Source organism: Colius striatus, chromosome 1 (genome assembly GCF_028858725.1).
Source record: "Colius striatus isolate bColStr4 chromosome 1, bColStr4.1.hap1, whole genome shotgun sequence".
Taxonomy (NCBI): Eukaryota; Metazoa; Chordata; class Aves; order Coliiformes; family Coliidae; genus Colius; species Colius striatus.
Genome location: NC_084759.1, coordinates 174,911,772 through 174,926,769, shown reverse-complemented (window position 1 = coordinate 174,926,769; position 14,998 = coordinate 174,911,772). Strand labels below are relative to the sequence as shown.

At 46.1% G+C, this 14,998-nt stretch overlaps 1 protein-coding gene across 5 annotated transcripts in view; it reads right to left on the bottom strand.

Moving 5' to 3' along the window:
* Positions 1–5,522: 5,522 nt before the first annotated feature.
* Positions 5,523–14,998, bottom strand: part of SCAF11 (SR-related CTD associated factor 11) — a 50,910-nt gene continuing 41,434 nt past the window's right edge. For 3 of the 5 annotated variants that reach the window (XM_062017041.1, XM_062017043.1, XM_062017046.1), the window contains 4 exons: positions 12,669–13,024; positions 9,954–10,172; positions 8,848–8,967; positions 5,523–8,411 (listed from right to left, as the gene is read on the bottom strand). In XM_062017041.1, the coding sequence (XP_061873025.1) occupies positions 8,283–8,411; positions 8,848–8,967; positions 9,954–10,172; positions 12,669–13,024 (824 nt within the window). In that variant the 3' untranslated portion in view covers positions 5,523–8,282. The remainder of the gene's footprint in view (positions 8,412–8,847; positions 8,968–9,953; positions 10,173–12,668; positions 13,025–14,998) is intronic. The other 2 variants (XR_009820766.1, XR_009820767.1) reach the window with 2 other exon arrangements.

Below are 14,998 nucleotides of genomic sequence, written 5' to 3'. Positions count from 1 at the left end.
TAATAATTTGAGGAAATACAACGTGGAATAGTGAAAAGAAATGAGAAGTGAGGTTAGAGAGCACTCTTTGGAAGCATGCTGTAGAGCAGCCCCTGCCTTGGCCTATCCTCCTAGGCACCAAGTCCTCTGTGTGAGCAGGCTCAGGCTGTGGGGCTGCCAGCCAGCCCTCCTGTGTGAATGGTGTGCAGGGGTGCAATTCCCACTACAGGCCTCAGAACAATGTGCGCTGCAACTCCTCCGCCCCAGGGCAGCCCAAGTGCAGCCCTGAGCTCTGTGCCTTCATGTACCAGTGGGAGGGCAGAGCAGTCCTGGCGTAGTCACGGTCTGAGGTGCACAGTGGTGATGGCTCTTCCCAGTTTGTGTGCATGTTTGTTGATTCACTGGGTAGAGCTAGCCAATTGCCCCAGGACAACTCCCCATTTCAGAATGTAGTTGCCAAAAGGGTGAAGGGTTCGCACAGGTACCTTGGCAAGGTGCCTGTACATCCTGTGGTGTGACTGGCAGCTCCCTGGCAGCTGTGTTTTCATGCTCGTAATAGTTGTCTGTGGGAGTTTGGTGCAGACTTCTTGTCATGGAAATCTTCACAGCTCTGAGTTGTTTGTGACAAATCCAGTTTTTGAAAGTTCATCGAGGGTGGAGAGCAACTAGCAACATGTGCTTCAGCTTACACATGATGCTCACTCTGCGTGCCCCTGTTGAATGCAGGGTTGCTGTTACCTGTATTTTCTTCATTAAGTCCCTTCAGTGGCACCACTGCTGGTTACAACTCGATGGAAGGCATCGAGTCTCAGGAGCACAGGCATAAAGAAGCTCTGGTTTGGCTTAGCTCTACAGTGTCTTCTTCCAGAAGAGTACAGACTTCTCAGGGGGAAAAAATGACAAAACTATAGTTCTCTTTTTAAAGTGTTTATGAGTATTGTAAGGATGGTAAAAGCACTTCTTCCCAAAGTAAATGCTATTCCTTAATTGTCAGAGTTTTCTAGAGGCTGCTCAGTTGCCAGCACAGCAAGAAAGCGCTTTGCTGGCATGTGGCCTAACCTTCATTGAAGCCTCTTGCACCACTTGCCTGGAAGGAGAAGCAGCATTGCAGTTGTTTGCCTTTAAATCAGCACCTTTCCCCATTAATGTATGTTAGGCTTTGGTTGGGGATTCATCGCCTCTGTGAGGGCAGGGCTGGCGTGCACAGCCAGCAGTGTTCGTTAGGGCTGGCCTGCCTACCATTTGGGACAAAGTCAATTTTATTACTACCATAAATATTTTGTCTTTGTGTGTTTTTTCTTTTTAGTTTCACTCTCTAGCTTTGAAGGAGAGCAGCCCAGAGGGAGAAGCACTGGAGCACGTAGCGAGGTTTGAGTTGAATTCCCATCATTGCCCGCCATCTGCTTTGTGCTTTGCAGCAAGTCATGTGGCGTGTGGACCTGTCTCGTCTGCCCTAACACGGAGATCACGGTACTGCCCTGCCTTGGGGGAAGGTAAATCAGCAGCTCATGGGGATAGGATGACATGAAGCAGCCAGGGGCATCACTAATCATCCAGTCGCTCCTTATCCTTCCTGCTAGGTGGTTGCGAGGTTGGCGGCCATTCCTCCCAGGGGTGGCTGCAGTGAGCTGTGGGGCTGATGTCCTTCCGCTTGCTGGCATGTGGGCTCACAGCAGAGCCCAGAATGGGCAGCACAATGGAGGCTGTGGGGCCCAAAGGCTGCTGGGCCTCCTGCGTGGTGGAGGGAGGCCCAAAGGCTGCTGGGCCTCCAGCATGGCAGGGGGAGGCTGCAGCACAAGAGCTGCAGCTCCATGGCCACAGCTGCTGCCCAAGGGCCATTTCACACACAGGGGATGGAGTTCAGGCTTTGTTTTCAAGTGGCTGAGAACTCGAGGCTGATTATAATGAGTAAAGTTATCACCAGTTTGTTTGTGGTGAGGTGGCAATATGCTCTTAACTTACCGTAGCTTCAAACCCTTATTCAGTTGATCTGAGTAGCCTTGCTGGTTTGCACATGGTGGTATCACAACCTGGTGTTTCTCATTTGTGTCTTGGCTTCTCTCTATCTGTGATAAGATAATCAGAGAGTAATCTGGGCTGATTCTTTTAAAAGAGCTGAGTGCTTTTTACCTTACATAGATGTGGTATTAGAGTAACAAAAATCTTAGAAATGATTAATTGTGGTAAATTCTGTCCTCTTTTGTTGGGTGGCATTAGACAGCTGGGGTTGGTTTAGGTAGCATTTGATTACATTTTAGCTAGATTGCAGATTTTGAGGGGATTTGCTGGTTTTGTTGTCTGGGGGGTTTAAATCTCCATGTCCACAGGTTGCTTGCTGTCCTGGCTAAGAGTAAATTTTTCTGGTAGCCAGATGCGTGTTCCTTGTCTTTGGGTGGGACTCTCTATTTACATTGTTTAAGCTGGAGAGACTGTGGTGAATGATAACATGTAACATGAGGGTTTGCCTGTGTGCTTTGTATTTCCCCAATAACAAGTATTTCTGTGTGTTATTAGAACTCTCTACATTTCAATAGCTTTTGAACCCCCTCTAAGACCTGCCCTGGGATGCCAGGCTGAGGCTTGGGGCTTGGTACAGGGCTGTGGCAGTCCACTTCCTTATGTGTTTTGGCTTGATGCTGTGGCTGCAGAGCCGCTCTATGTCGGCAAGAGGGAGGTGGGGGGCTGATTCCACCTCAAGTTGGTAATTTAATTGCTTGTGTTTCAGGGATGTTGAGGTTACATGGCAAAGCCATGTGCTTTGCAGAGGCAGCAGCAGCTCTGAAGTGTGTTGGCACGTCAGACAGACAGATCAGAGGCATATCTTGTGCCTCCAGGATATGTTGTCTTACTTCTCCAGAGGGAATGCCTGAATTGGTCTGATATGGTCATTTAATTACCAGGTACCACGCAGTGGTAAATTGTGATGGCCAAGCTAAGCGTGTGGCAGCCTTTGCTCCCAAGTGCTGGCTAGAGAGGGGCTTCTTCCAGGGTGTGTGTGCCGTGGGGTTCACACCTCCAGGCAGCGCCAGGAGCCCCCATTCCCTGCAAGCGCTCCACTCGCCTCCGGGCTTTGGGCAGGATGAGGCAGCAGCCCTGCTTTGGCCGTTGGTGTTCCTGATGAACAGCTGCACTGTAAACACCTGCACATCACATGTTCCTCTCTTTTGTGGAGAGAAAAAAGGCAGCAACCTTTCCGACTTGTGTTAGAGGAGACTCCACTCCACCTCCCTGGTCTTCCAGAGCCCCCAGTTTCTGTAAAAGACTCTGGAATTTATAGGTAAACTCTGACTTCCAAGAGTTGCTCTTTTCTTTAATCTCACTGAAGCATCTAGAAATCCCAGTCTGTTTTTGATGAATGCTCGTCATAAAAAAATCAGCGGTTGTAGGTTTAATTTCCGCAACACTTTAGGACTAATTATATGCCAACCTGCTGCCAAAATTCCTTGGGTTTGGCTCCTGCAGTAATTTTTCTCTGTGTTGGATTCCACCCTGGGTTTGATTGTTTACTGTGGATAATGAGCATCTACTGCATTGCTGTAACCCCCTGTATTTATTGCACAACCAGGCTATGAAAATGAAGAGCAGGTTGAAAGCTTTCTGTTGGTGTGTGAATCCCTGGGAGCTGGGACTGAGTAACACTGGAAAAGAGTCAAGTTTACATAAGTTCCACATCCCAGCCTGTGCCTTCTCACAGACTAATTTCCTTTGAAAAACTAGTTAATTGTACTTAAGATCTCTAGATTAGTGATTTTAAAAGAAATAATCTTCATAAGTTCTCCATTCATTACTTAGAAAGCTGCTGCCTCTAACAAGTACTCTTCACTAGCCAATGTCAGTATCTATTCTACTTGTCTCTATGTTTTAATGAACTATTGGGTAATATGCAATAATTAATAAATACCAGGGTAGTTTCATCACTGTGATTCAAAAGGGGAAAGTTCACCTTTGGGATCAGGGTACCCATCTGACACCCTGCTGTGTTATGATGCCTGAGATGTGGGGAGATCCCAAACCCTGTTGTTGGCAGTGGGCTCCAGCACTGCCGTCTCGATAGCAAAACCGAGCTATGCTTTCAAGGTGCTACTTGGAGAGGAGGGATCCAGAAAGGCTTCAGCTGCATCAACCAGGCTGCAATGGCACTTGCTCAGCAAAAGTTGCAGGTTCTGACTAAGGAGCTACTTCTGCCCCTTGTCCCCACATGCCTTTGCTCTGCATTTGGGGACTGCTCACACTCCGAAGCGTGACCTGTCTGTCCTCCCAGCAGTCTGCTCAAAGCAGTGCTCACCCCTTAAGGAGCCCACACAGATGGTTCTCCAGACACACATAATTTCATTTTAAATGTGTGAAACTCTTCAGGTGCCTCACCCTGACCACGTGTATTAGGAGGACCTGTACAACCCCCAACTGCTGTGATGCCTGTGGGCAGGTGCAGGTGAAGGCCAAGAAGAGAGCAGTGGATGTACTCAACCAGAGATATCAAAAAGCTCTTTGTAGCTGAAGTGGTGATTTTTGCTCTTTGGATACTTGAGAAGGTCCGTGCCCCAAGCAGAGATGTGGAACTAAGACTGACTTACAACTTAGACAATCAATTTTTAATTAACTGCAGTCAGCTGGTTTAAATTACTTTCCTCGTCAAGACAATCTTTTCTAGGAAATGGTGTCTTTCAGCATGTCTTTCCTCAGCTGCTAAAGGTTGATCTTTATCTCCAGCTACTTGAGGTTACATCATACTCATGATGGACAGAGCCCTTCCTGGCTTCCTCTCCCAAGCCCATCTGCACCGGGTGATCACAGCTGCAGACATGGAGCTCTTCTCTTCCTTTGGAAGTCTTCACCTCAAGGGAACTGCCAGCCCAGAGTCTCCCCCTCCCCAGTGAACATCCTCACCAGCCCCTCGCCTCTCAACCTTCATTTCTACGCTTGCTCTGTGTGTGTCTATTAGAGCAGCTTGAGTCAACACAGAGCCAAGACACGATCTGGTCCGTCTCAGGATCCAACCACTCTTTCCCACCCAAGATGTCATAACGCAGCCAAACCAAACCAAACCTGGCCAAAGCTGCTTTGAATCTATCTGAGCAGCTGGGCAGCCCCTGGGAGGTCAGGGGGCTTTTGTGTGGTGCAGGGCCACAGTACTGGTGACAGTGTGGGGAATCCAGCTCCTTGGAAAGGCTGGGCATAGCCAGGACTCCCAGAGTGGTATTTATGTGTAGCTCCCTCTTTGGAATGGTACTTCTAGGGCATACGAGGACATTGCCTCAGTGGTTTGAGTCCTGCCCCCAACAGCCCAAGTCCTCAGTGCAGCCCAGGCAGTGCCTGGACATGGTGCCAGATCCACATGGGGTTTTGCAGCTTGGAGTAACTGCAGCCAGGCGAGGCAGGGGCCAGGACAGACTCCCTGAAACAACAGAGGTGTAAAGAAGGAGGAGCCCAGACATCACAAGACTGAACACATGTGTGTACAGAAGTGAGAGTAATGCCATTACTTTCTGATTCAAACCACTTGAGCCAGAACCATTTAAGAGCAAACACAGACTACTGCCAGGTTAGTGAAAAGAATTTATTAGAAACTGTTAAGCACTACACAAAACTTAGTTTTTAAGAGTATGTTTTCCAGTAGACAGCACTCCAGCCGTATGCTACAAACACCATCCTGTGGACTTTGGACAGCCACTGTGCTCATAAGTTACATCTTTAGTAAGAGACATTCAAGCAGCATGCACAGTGAATGAGACAGTGGCAGGAGTGCAAGGAAAACCCTTTCAGTTTGCATAAGTTCACAGAAGGTCTAAGGTGTGCACGTTTAGAAGTGTTTAAGGCCATTAGGATAGAACGAATCACCGACCCAGCAGGCAGAGGGGGCTCAGCTTCCCCCCCACTCTGCCTCGCTGCTAATGCACCTTGGGACTTTCAGTACAAGGAGTTTCAATAAATAGAAATATAGCTTTCATGCTCTTTTAACAAAACCAGAACTATGAGGTTAAAGTACTTGGGCAGTGGCACCAACAGAGACCTTACTGCTTTTTGGGAAAAATAGGAGAGTCTATGGATTAAGGCAATGCAATTTTTTTCGATTCAACATAGAAATTATAAGGAACTGCTTATCTTCTGATAAGTTCTGAAGTATTTCATCGTTAAAAAAGTTACCGATCACATGCTACTCTATCTGATATTCTTCATTACATTTTGAAATACAGTGGAGCATCACTACAGTCACTGCCCCAACAGTGTGGCAGCAAGTGACAGCTTCCCTTCCAGTCAGAGCTGCACAACAAGAAACCAGTGATCCTCTCCCCCTTTAAATCCTCCAGTGCTCCTTCCCACCCAATTTCCACCTCTCCTCTAAAAGGGCAAAAAAAGCCACAGAACATTTATCCGGCTCCTGAAAGGAGCTTCGTAGCAAGGCTCAACTGTATAGAGTAAAAAGGTAGAAAAAGTCATTACAGTCCTAAACTTCAGAGAAGGAAAAGGTAATAAAAATAAGTACGCACGGCGTGATAAACCAGGAGAGACATAGCAATTTGCTACAACATTCCTCAGAAAGTGCTAACCCATTTTAGCTTCACATAATTCCAGAGGTCATACAAATTGCCACCACAGTGTAAAACTGACTATCTTGAAAAATCTAAAACCTGGCTTGACTGTAGAAAATGTATTATACCTGTTTCTAATGTACATAGGCTTTTCTTAATTAGGCACACAAAAATAAATATAGGCAAATGCATCATTATGGCTGTAGGAAGTTACAGCTGGACCCCAGCGATCACCTGTCACGACACACGTGGCATTTTTACACATCTCTAACCACATGTGTGTACAGGAGTATCCTTTATTTCATCCTCAGGCTTCTGCAAAAGTTACTTACAGGGTAAGGCTGTTTTTCTGCCAAGAAAAGTTAATTTGGGAACTACTGGCTCCAAAGAGATGCATTCTCAGAACACACGCTCGCTCCTTTCCGTCAGGAGGGTGTATCCATGCCAGAGCCCCTGGGCTGGGGCAGAAGCCAGGCTCAGCTCAGCCCACACCAAAGGTTCTCACCGCAGAGCAGCAGGGGAGGGGGACTGCCAACACTTTATTAGTGCTGAGAGTAAGGGAACAAACATTTCTGTCTTGGCGTAAGGCCCCTGCTGTAGGAGCTGTTCTTTCCGTGAGGAGCGTGTAGTGCTCTCACTGTTCTCGCACTGTTTCAGCAACCCTCCCTGCTGCCACCTCAGCAAAACTCCTGTTACCGAAGGTGTGAGTGTTCCCCCAGCCCAATCAATCACTCCACCTCTGCTTTTAAAATGTTTGTGGCACCGCTACCACCCTCTCTGTAAAAGGGCTCGGGCCAGGAGAGAAGCTGCTGCCCGTGACTTCAGGTTGCACAGGTGCAGTGCCATGGGTGTGGTGGCCCAAGCTACAGCTCCTGGGTAAGGGGGAAGAGAGTTACACAGTCACACAGCCAAGACTGGCACAACTGGCAGTCCCTGAGCAGCAAGCCCCAGCTTCCTTGATTGTACTGAAAGACGAACCTGGTTTCATCGCTGAAGGTCCAGCTTTAGCCCACTAGTTCCCTACGAGCTACAGGCACCAACTGCAGTCATCAGTGGGTGGTGACCGAGGGCTTTCAGCGCAGGACAACGATTCAAGTTCGTCCCACTACCTCAAAACAAAGTGAAAAACGTCACAAACAAAACCAAGCAGCATTGTTTTTATTTGGTGTTACAACAGATGTGCAGGGCCCGGGGCTTTGGGCACTGCATTTTACTGTTTGTTTGTGTCGCCTCTTTCTAAAATCTAAACAGTTCTCCTGGGCAGACGACTCCATGTGCTTTTTTTTCCCCCCACATACACCCCTTGTGCCCCCCTGCATTCAGCCTGTCCAGTTACTGTGAGAAATCTTTGCCAAGGCAATACATTATTTTATCTTTGCTACAATTAGGGAGAAATCAAAAGAAACATTTCACTTTGAGCGATTCCGTGTTCTGTACATACCTGCTCCACAACCCAAGTACTCAGGCGGGAGTCTCTCGTTAAATGCACTCTGTTATTCAAGTCAAAACGCTGTACATCTAAGTATCCACACAATCGTACATTCCTAATGATTTTTCTTTACACCTTTATTTTTAGACATCTGTGTTTAAAAAGGAATAAAGAAATTGCCCCGTAGATCTATATTTCTTTAGAACAAAACATTATATACTACATTGAAAAATAATTTTATCAAAACCAGAATTCAAATGACTGTCATGTACAATTTTCAGTTAACGGTTCACCTTGAAATTGCACTTTGCAGATAGAATAAAATTCAGAACTGAAACCACGTTCTACTTCCTTTCACAGGACACTGCCTCTTCGGGGTTCTTCTTCCGAGAGTGTTTGTACTTGTCTACGTAAGCTTTCACCAGATTTGCCACTTTTGCAGAATTCACCTCTCCGCTCTTGCTGTGACAAACCTACGGCAGTTTTAAAGAAAAACAAAACAACACAAATTTGAAACACTTCTGTGGTTTTGCCACTTGTCCCGTACGATTTATTTCTCTTCCCAACACCCTCGGTTTCCCCATCTCCGGCAGAACAAGTCTGGAAACTCCTGATAGTTCCCCAAATACTTCTGAATTCCCATTTGGCTCTTTCACATGAGGTCCTGCTCTGGCAGCGGGGTTGGACTTTCAAGGTCCTTCCAACCCTTGAGATTCTGAGGTTCAGTGATAAGTGAGTTCTGCTCTGAGGAGCTAAGGAAGCTCTCATGGGTGGAGAATGACAAAGGTGGTTTTGCAGTTCCTGTTCTCCATCCCAGCAACTTCTGATTGTTCCCAAGAGATGAAGGAGCCCACCCCCTGCCCCACCTCGGGTGAAAGGGATGAGTTTCTCATTGCTACAGCCACGTACTTTATCCACAGCTTTCCGCACGATTTCTTTATACTCTTCCTTGGTGATGTCTTTGTTTTGGTAGAAAGGTTTAATAGCCAGTTTGACCTCTTGTGCCGCTTTTTCTTGAATTATCAATTTCTGATGAAGAAACAAACTTGAGTGTCATCTTTTTATCAATCATGAACTGCAACTTTACAGACAGAAGTTATTGCGTAAGACCAGAACACTGCGCTCCCCTCACTGGCATTTCAGCAATCCTGAGAGCTGCCTGTGTTTTATTCAGAACAGAATGTGGCCCCACAGCAATTAAAGTAATACCTGTAATAGTGCTGCTTTCAAAAATACATTTAAAGGAGTCAGCTTGCTAGTTTATGTCCTGCAGTCACTACAAAAGTATCAGGTTGAGGGAGGTTCTTCTCCCCCTCTACTCTGCCCTGGTGAGGCCTCATCTGGAGTCCTGTGTGCAGTTCTGGGCTCCTCAGCTCAAAAGAGACAGAGAACTTCTGGAGAGAGTCCAGCACAGGGCCACCAAGATGATCAGGGGACTGGAACATCTTTCATACAAGGAAAGGCTGCGGGAACTGGGGCTGTTTAGTCTGAAGAAGAGGAGATTGAGGGGTGATCTTATTAACATTTATAAATATCTAAAGGGTGAGTGTCAGGAGGTTGGGACATCCCTTTTTTCTGTAGTAGGTAGCAACAGGACAAGGGGTAATGGGATGAAGCTGGAACACAAACAGTTCTACTTAAATACAAGAAAAACCTATTTCACTGTGAGGGTGAGGGAGCAGTGGCACAGGCTGCCCAGAGGGGTTGTGGAGTCTCCTTCCTTGGAGGTCTTCAAGACCTGCCTGGACATGTTCCTATGCGACCTGATCTAGGTGACCCTGCTTCTGCAGGGGGGTTGGACTAGATGATCTCTAAAGGTCCCTTCCAACCCCTACCATTCTATGATCACACAGATGATGGTATCAAGTGTATTACGCAGGAGGGGTATTGTCATCGTTTGCTATTTACTGATAGATACGTACATTTTGAAAACATACAAAATTCTGTAGATCTCTTTTCTATATAAATATACAAAATGGTGTACATATATAACACACTTTGAACTTTGGACTTGCCTGGTCCTTCTTGGAGCTATCTGCGCTGGCCTCCACTGTTACACTTGCTTTGTTGTCTCCCAGTTTGACAGCTGCATTAGAGCTCTTGATGTTACTTGACGACGTTGCATTACCTGAACTTGGTCCCTGAACTGTTCCCATGTTTCCCAGGACTGCTGCTGGAGCAGGCATGGCTGGAGCGCTCATGTTATTACTTACATGGGCAGCATTTGGAACACCCTGTTGTAAAAAGTTATCTGTTGTTAATGCATTACCCTTCAGTATGACAATGCACCTTTCTAGAAGTCTCAGCAGCTACAGGAAGTACTCTTAACATGAATACTACATGCTTCGGTTCATTAGCTAATTTCCACGCTGTCCATCATTATGGAAGTTACAGATGTGAAACCAGATCTACTCAAAGAAAAAAAAAAAGTAAATCTTGAGAAGTAAAGCATCCTCCATGTCACCACTGTGGTTGCTAGATTCTTGCTCTAGTCCCAGTGATAAAGTCAACAAAGGATCCTGCAAGCAGGTGTGGAGGGGTGTTCACACAAGGGGAAGGGTGGCTGCAGGACCTCTCTACTTGCCACAGGAGTGTATCAGGAAGCCCTGTTTTGTAAAGTAAATTAACTTCTTTTTAAAAATCAGCACCTAGGGAGCCATACAAAATGATACCTTAAACCACACTTGCATTCCTGCATGACAATGCCAATTCCGTTTTGAAAACACTTCTTTTCGTGTTTGCTATCAGCTTGAACTTGTGAATGAATTTCAAATACAGATACACCTAAAGTCTACTTGAGGCCAGAAGTAAATGCTGGTTGAAGCACCACAATCTGTTCTTCAAGAAAAGCCATTTTTGGTACATCACCAGAAGACCACAGGCACTGTCGATACTTCAGAACTGAGAAATTAAGTAGCAGTCAGACCTTGGTCATTTTTAGCAAAAGCCAAGAAGGCTCCCTTCCCAACGGTTTCTGGCAGCTCCCCTAAATGCCACTTCTTTTGCAGGTAATCACCATTGTTTTTTTTCACATCTGCGAGATGGAAAATAACAGAAGAGGACTTTTTGCCCCTTGGAAAGGATACGGGCACTGAGCTGTGGCCATCAGCACACTCACGCTCCCCAGTGCGGCGTTTCCCTCCTTCAGGAAGGGCAAGTGGAGCCCCACAGGATTCAGTAACTCTTACTCTGCTGTCACCAAGGACTTCTCCCAAGAAAGCTCAAAGAAAAAGCAGCCCCAGCTCCCAAGAGCACTCAGGTGCATGGACACCGTTCCACAAAAGCAAGTAAGAGCATCACATGTAACCAGGGGCTTTACTAACACATAACCGTGTTTTGGAGCCATACACCATCCTTGCAGAAACGTTTCTGTCGCTGCACTACACGCTGTATTGCACAGAGGTTTGTAGCCTGCCTTCTGCCTTCTTACATTTTAGAGGTTAAACCTACTGAATTTCCAATTGTGAAAATATTTCAGTTACAGACAGCAGGCATTCATCAAATCAACAGGCACTTTAGTTCCAATAGCACCTTACTGTTTCACATTGCAGAGTATTAAAATACTTCCTAGGGCCTGTAACCCCCCTTTTTCCCCACAGTACTTAACTCCTTTTGCTCTAAGTTTATGAATATGAATGGGTAACAGCAGCTGAAAGTGAAAAGAATGTAGGCCACTTATCAGCTGGCTCAAATCTTTAGAGATGATGCCTGAAAGCACAGGGTTAGAAATCATTGTTCTAGAACATGCCTTTTTCAACCTGGGATTGGGGGGGGCAGGGGGGAGAAGCAGTTTAGGTTAGCAAAGGCAGCCTGAAGGAGAAGAAAAGCACAAACCTCAGTCAGCCCCCGAAGAGCCCTTTACACATCACAGATGCAGAGTTCCACCTCCTTGTAGGGCCATGCATTCTCCTGAAGTTTCTCATATCCCTTTCCCTGATATGAAAGCTCTTAATATAAACAGCTGGCTACAGGAAGAGCTCATATACACAAAAGTTGTTTTAAGGTATGTTGAAAGGCACTAAAGGATTGCTTGAGCTGCCCCAGGCATGGCAGAGTCTTTTTTTAAACTGGAGAAATGAAGTGGGAGTTAGGTCTCAAACAGGGCACGCAAGAAGAGGAGAATCGGGACAGAGGGAGAAGTAAAACATACCAGAGAAAACAGAGATTACTAAGAAAAAGGCTCAAAAGATTAAACAGAACAAAAAACGTGTGTATGGGGGGAAGCTGCTGAGATAGTGACAGCTGGAGAATGGAAGTGTGGAACAAATGGGTGTCATGTAGTACTTGAAAATTTTGCCCCACTGACAGACACCATGGGATGAGAACTGCAGCAAAAAGGTTCAGGTCACTTCCTACATGCTGATGGAAGGGGATTCAAGTACTTGGTTTTGATCAAGTTTTGAATGGAAAAATGTGTTTTGTCAATGAGTCACTTCTTAGAAGAAAAAGGTAACGGAGGAGACTGCTGCAGTCTGGATGTGTTCCATTACCAGCCTGAACACCCCGTTACTGCGGAACCCCGTGATGCTGGTGTGTATTGTTATTTCAGAGCTAGAGCCCCACACCAACCCATATGCTCATGGGTATTTCCACTGGAGATTTGGAGTGGAGTGGAAGAAGACAGGCAAGAGAGAATGACACCTGCAAGTATGAATGTATTGAGATTATGGTTTACAACAGAGGAACCTCTTAAGTGCCGTTCCTTCCCTGCTGCTCCTGCCCAAGCATACCTGCAGTTGTTTGGCATCTTGCTGTGAAGCACTGTAGCTGGCTTGCTGAGATGGTGGGGGCGGAGGTGGAGGCGGAGGTAATCCCTGAGACAGGTTGGTGGGAGCAGCTACCTGGATGAGAGGCACGGCGGCAGGGAGGTGCAGGGGCAGTGGCGGGGGGATGGTGAATGGGCTGCGCTGCATGTTCATCATGGGGGGAGGGACTCCCACTGGGTACGGATAGATATTCATGGGCTGGTGCTGCGCTGGCACTTGGGGCATCACATTCATTTGCTGCTGCTGCTGCTGCTGCATCAGATTCACTGGCAGCTGAGAACCATCGCTCTGCTGGCTGCCTTGCTCTTTGAGGTTTGCATCTATCAAAAGAAAAAACAGAGGGCATATGAAGTGCAAAACCCGTGCTTCATAAAGCACAAGCGGAGTCAGGTGTCTGAACCCTTCACCAAGTGTAGACTGTCAAAAAGCTTTCTACCATCTGAATCTTTTAAAGACACTGCATTACATTAGTGCACTCAAGGAGACGTGCTACCTTCTGAGTTTCCAAAGCTCAGGTCACTATAGAAGCCTGCCTTTAGAATTTCTAATTTTCTCTGCTTGTTCCTGAAGTAGAGCTAATAAATTATTTCATCCCAGTGAAAGAGCAACTGTCCCTCAAAAAGCAGGAAGACAACGTAACTTACCCAGCTTCTGCCATTGCAGCAGGGAAGTCATAGATTGTCCCACTGGCAATGATCTGCTCCCTTTGCCCCACTCACACACCCTCACTGTAGCAGTTCTAAGTACAAAAATACTCTCCCCTCCCTGAATAATAAATCATCCTCAATCAATTTCAAACATATTCGTATTTGGAAAGAGTTGTTAAAGAACCCTGTAATGGTACACGAGCCAAAGTCCAGTGGCAGAAATAACCTCTTGGAGTGGTACTTGTTTAAAAAAACCTCCTCTCTCACTCTGCCTTCAGCAGAAGCTGAAGTTAAAGTCTAGTAGACACAAGCAGCAAACCTTCCAAAAGTCAAGAAATTAAGTCTGAGAAACAGTTGATGGGTTAGAATTCAGGTGTCCTGCCCTTAGAATCCCTTCCTTGAGGAACCCTGTCACCTAATTCACAGGGACTGGGATTTAAACCCTTACGTTGTTCTTAAAGATCCCAGGATAAGAGAATCACTGAGGCTGGAAGGGACCTATTGAGACCATCTAGCCCAACCCCTTCTGCTGCAGCTGGGTGAGCAAATGGACTGTTTAACCCAGGACCACGCCATGATGCCAGCTTGGTCTGTTTGATACAGTTTTAGGACATCATTTCTATTCTTCAAAAGTGGTCACACAGTGTGACCGTTCCTGAACTATGTGAAATAAAGTCTAAAAATCACACAGTACTTGCAATTGAAGATTTTATAAGTTCTGCCTGCAGCCAACTGAAGGATGACAAAAGTTGCCTCAAAACTAAGCAGCCACCGATGCTGTTGTCTCCGGAAACAGGGAGAAAACTGTTGCCATATAGGGTGAAAATGGATAAAAATGATCAAACAAAGATACAATGGGCAAGTGCAAGTGTGGTTGCTTTCAGAATTGGCTTTTATGGTTTTTAAATACAGTTCACATCCATCTTTTACTTCTGAGCATTAATAATCTGCAGATGACTCCTTTGCTGTTCAGAACTGATCTCACCCACAGGTAACTTGCTCTCTACCAAAAAGTTCATTTCTGTCAGGGTAGTTACCTTTAACATGCAAAATGTTCCAAAATATCAGGCTTCTATTGGGGCTTTTAGAGAAATTTTAGCACTGAAGCACTGTTTTAGCACTTGTAAGTCTCCCTAGGTTTTTTAAGCATTTGAAGAGAAAAATGGTTATATAGGAGCAAGACAGATGTCAACATATGACCTGTCATGTCTAGAATGTACTGTGTGGATCTACACAGGCAAATGCACATCTCCTTGAGAAAACAACCCTTTTAAAGAAGTGTGCAGATGCTAAAAGTAACCGTGAAGAGGATACTCTTCCTCTTCATCCCAATGGATTTACCTAAGTAGCACTCTTCAGGTGCATAGTTCCTAAATTACATTTAACTTAAGGCAAAACAAAAAAACGCCGTCAAAACATTGACTCATATAATAGAATCATAGAACGGTAGGGTTGGAAAGGACCTTTAGAGATCATCCAGTCCAACCCCCCTGCAGAATCAGGGTCACCTAGATCAGGTCACATAGGAACATGTCCAGGCGGGTCTTGAAGACCTCCAAGGAAGGAGACTCCACAACCCCCCTGGGCAGCCTGTGCCACTGCTCCCTCACCCTCACAGTGAAATAGTTGTTTCTTATGTTTAAGTGG